Genomic DNA, 2,239 nt, shown 5'->3' on the forward strand with positions numbered 1-2,239 from the left:
AGAAACAGCTCTTTTTCAAGAACAGCTGTGCCAGAGCTTGTGACTGACCCAAGGTCACCCAGCCAGGTGCAAGTGGAGGAGTGGGGAATCAAACCCGGTTTTCCCAGATTAGAGTCCACACACTTCACCACTACACCAAACTGGAGGGGGAAGCTGTACAATACTTACACCCTCTATTCACTAGTTGCTGTTTGCGTATGTTCTATTCAAGTTGGTCTCAACGCATTTGCTCTGGAGTAGAAGTGGCAGAATAATCACAAGCATGTAAAAAAACCCCACCCAGCCAGCATTTCAGATGTTGCCGTTCGAATGCCCAAATGCGGAATTTCAACTTGACTTACTTCTGAATGTGAATTTTCACACTGTCTCTAGGGCAAGCAGGATGGTACTTCCAGGCGCTCATGGTCACCCCCCCCCACCTGTAGCCTCATTCACCCTCCCCGAGATCACACTGTCAGGGGTAGGCGGGCCCAGAGACAGTGCAGGGAGTGCCTGCCCTCCAACTCACCGTGAATCGCCACACTCCCCCGATGTCACCGGTCCTCTCAAAGCAGGTGGGCTCCAGACCCTCATCCAGGCAGCATTTGGTACAGGCCAGCCCACTCACGCCGGCCCCGACGACAGCCACTCTCTTGGCCATGGTTCCTTGAAACAGAAGAGAAAACACACAGGCGGCATTTAAATGGCTTTCCTGAATCACAGAATCACAGAGTTGGGAGGGGCCAGACAGGCCGTCTAGTCCAACCCCCCCCCCCCAATGCAGGATCAGCACAGAGCATCCCTGGCCAGTGTTTGTCCAGCCACTGCCTGAAGACTGCCAGTGAGGGGGAGCTCACCGCCTCCCTAGACAGCTGAGTCCACTGTGGCACAACTCTCACTGTAAAAAAGTTTTTCCTAAGATCCAGCTGGCACCTTCCCATCTTGTGTGGGTTGGCTCTGATGAAGAAGTGGGAGGCTTAATGCCACACTTGTCGAAAGATTGCAAGTTTTTAAACCATTCCGTTGTCTGAACTCTCCTTGAATGTATGTAAAAAGCCCAGTAGCACCTTTATTACTAACAAACTTGATCGTAGCATAAATGTCCAAGAAACACAGCTCTCTTCGTCCGACGCATGGAGGGTATGAAGAAACTGGCCAGAGCTACATAGGTGGTGAGGGGAGGGGGAGGGGATGCAGAAAGTGCAGTGTAAATGCAAAGCAGTAGCAAAAGTCAGGAACAAGGTAGAATGCCCTGCATCTGACAAAGAGAGCTGTGTTTCTCGAAAGCTTATGCTATAATATAGATTGTTAGTCTTAAATTAAAGGTGCTACTGGACTTTTTTACTATTTTGCAGCAACAGACTAACAGGGCTAACTCCTCTGGATCTGTGACCTTGGATATATGCACACTCTGACATATGGTGACCTTCAAGAGCCTGCAGGGGAAGGTTTTTGCTGCTACAAGAAAGCACCTCTGCAAATGGAACAGTGTGTGTATACAGCACCTTAATGCATTCAATGCACGGTACAAATATTATCTCAGTAATCCTCACAATCCTTAATATCACATGTCCGCGACAGAGTGACCGTGGTTCGTCTAAGGCCATCAGGTGAGTTTACAATTGAAGCAAGGAAGGTCTCAGCAAGAGATTTCCTAGCTGATTTGATAAATGTATGGGTTTCAAAAATAAGTGTCAGTAATTGTGTCTGCTTATCTGGTCCCGGAACAATGGAGAACATCAATGAACAGAGGGGCCTTATTTTGGCATCATTCCTGACTTATTTGCTTCAGCCTAAAAATGGGGAGTTTCCTGATAAGATGCATAAGACTTGGCAGACTTCCTGGGGCCAGATGCTCTGCTCTACAAAGAAAGATTTATTTATTTATTTCATTATATTTATACCCCGCCCTCCCCATGAGCGGGCTCAGGGTGGCTTACACAAGGCACAAAGTGCATACAATATAAAATAGGTAGAACAGTTAAAATTCAGTTCAATCAGGATGCAAGAATAGAAAGATCCCAAAGTCTTGCAGACCAGAAGAGGAGGACCAGGGCCATAGATGGATGTTACTCGGCCCTCCGGCGGTATCACTCTATAGTGGAGCGGTGGTGGTGGTGGCAGTGGTGGCTCCTACTCGAAAGCCTGGCGGAAGAGCTCCGTCTTACAGGCCCAGCGGAACTGCAAAAGGTCCCGCGGGGCCCTGATCTCCTCCGGGAGCTCATTCCACCAGGTAGGAGACGCCACTGAAAAGGACCTG

The 2,239-nt window shown here is 48.9% G+C and overlaps 1 protein-coding gene across 1 annotated transcript in view; it reads right to left on the reverse strand.

The window, feature by feature from the left end:
• The window catches only part of LOC107110958 (dimethylaniline monooxygenase [N-oxide-forming] 1-like), a 24,787-nt gene extending 24,147 nt beyond the window's left edge, over window positions 1–640 (reverse strand). The window contains exon 1 of the mRNA XM_015411817.1: window positions 509–640. Coding sequence (XP_015267303.1) covers window positions 509–640 — 132 coding nt within the window. The remainder of the gene's footprint in view (window positions 1–508) is intronic.
• Between the last annotated feature and the right edge of the window lie 1,599 nt (window positions 641–2,239).

The sequence above is a fragment of the Gekko japonicus genome, unplaced genomic scaffold (assembly GCF_001447785.1).
Source record: "Gekko japonicus isolate JY-2015 unplaced genomic scaffold, Gekko_japonicus_V1.1 scaffold309, whole genome shotgun sequence".
NCBI lineage: Eukaryota > Metazoa > Chordata > Lepidosauria > Squamata > Gekkonidae > Gekko > Gekko japonicus.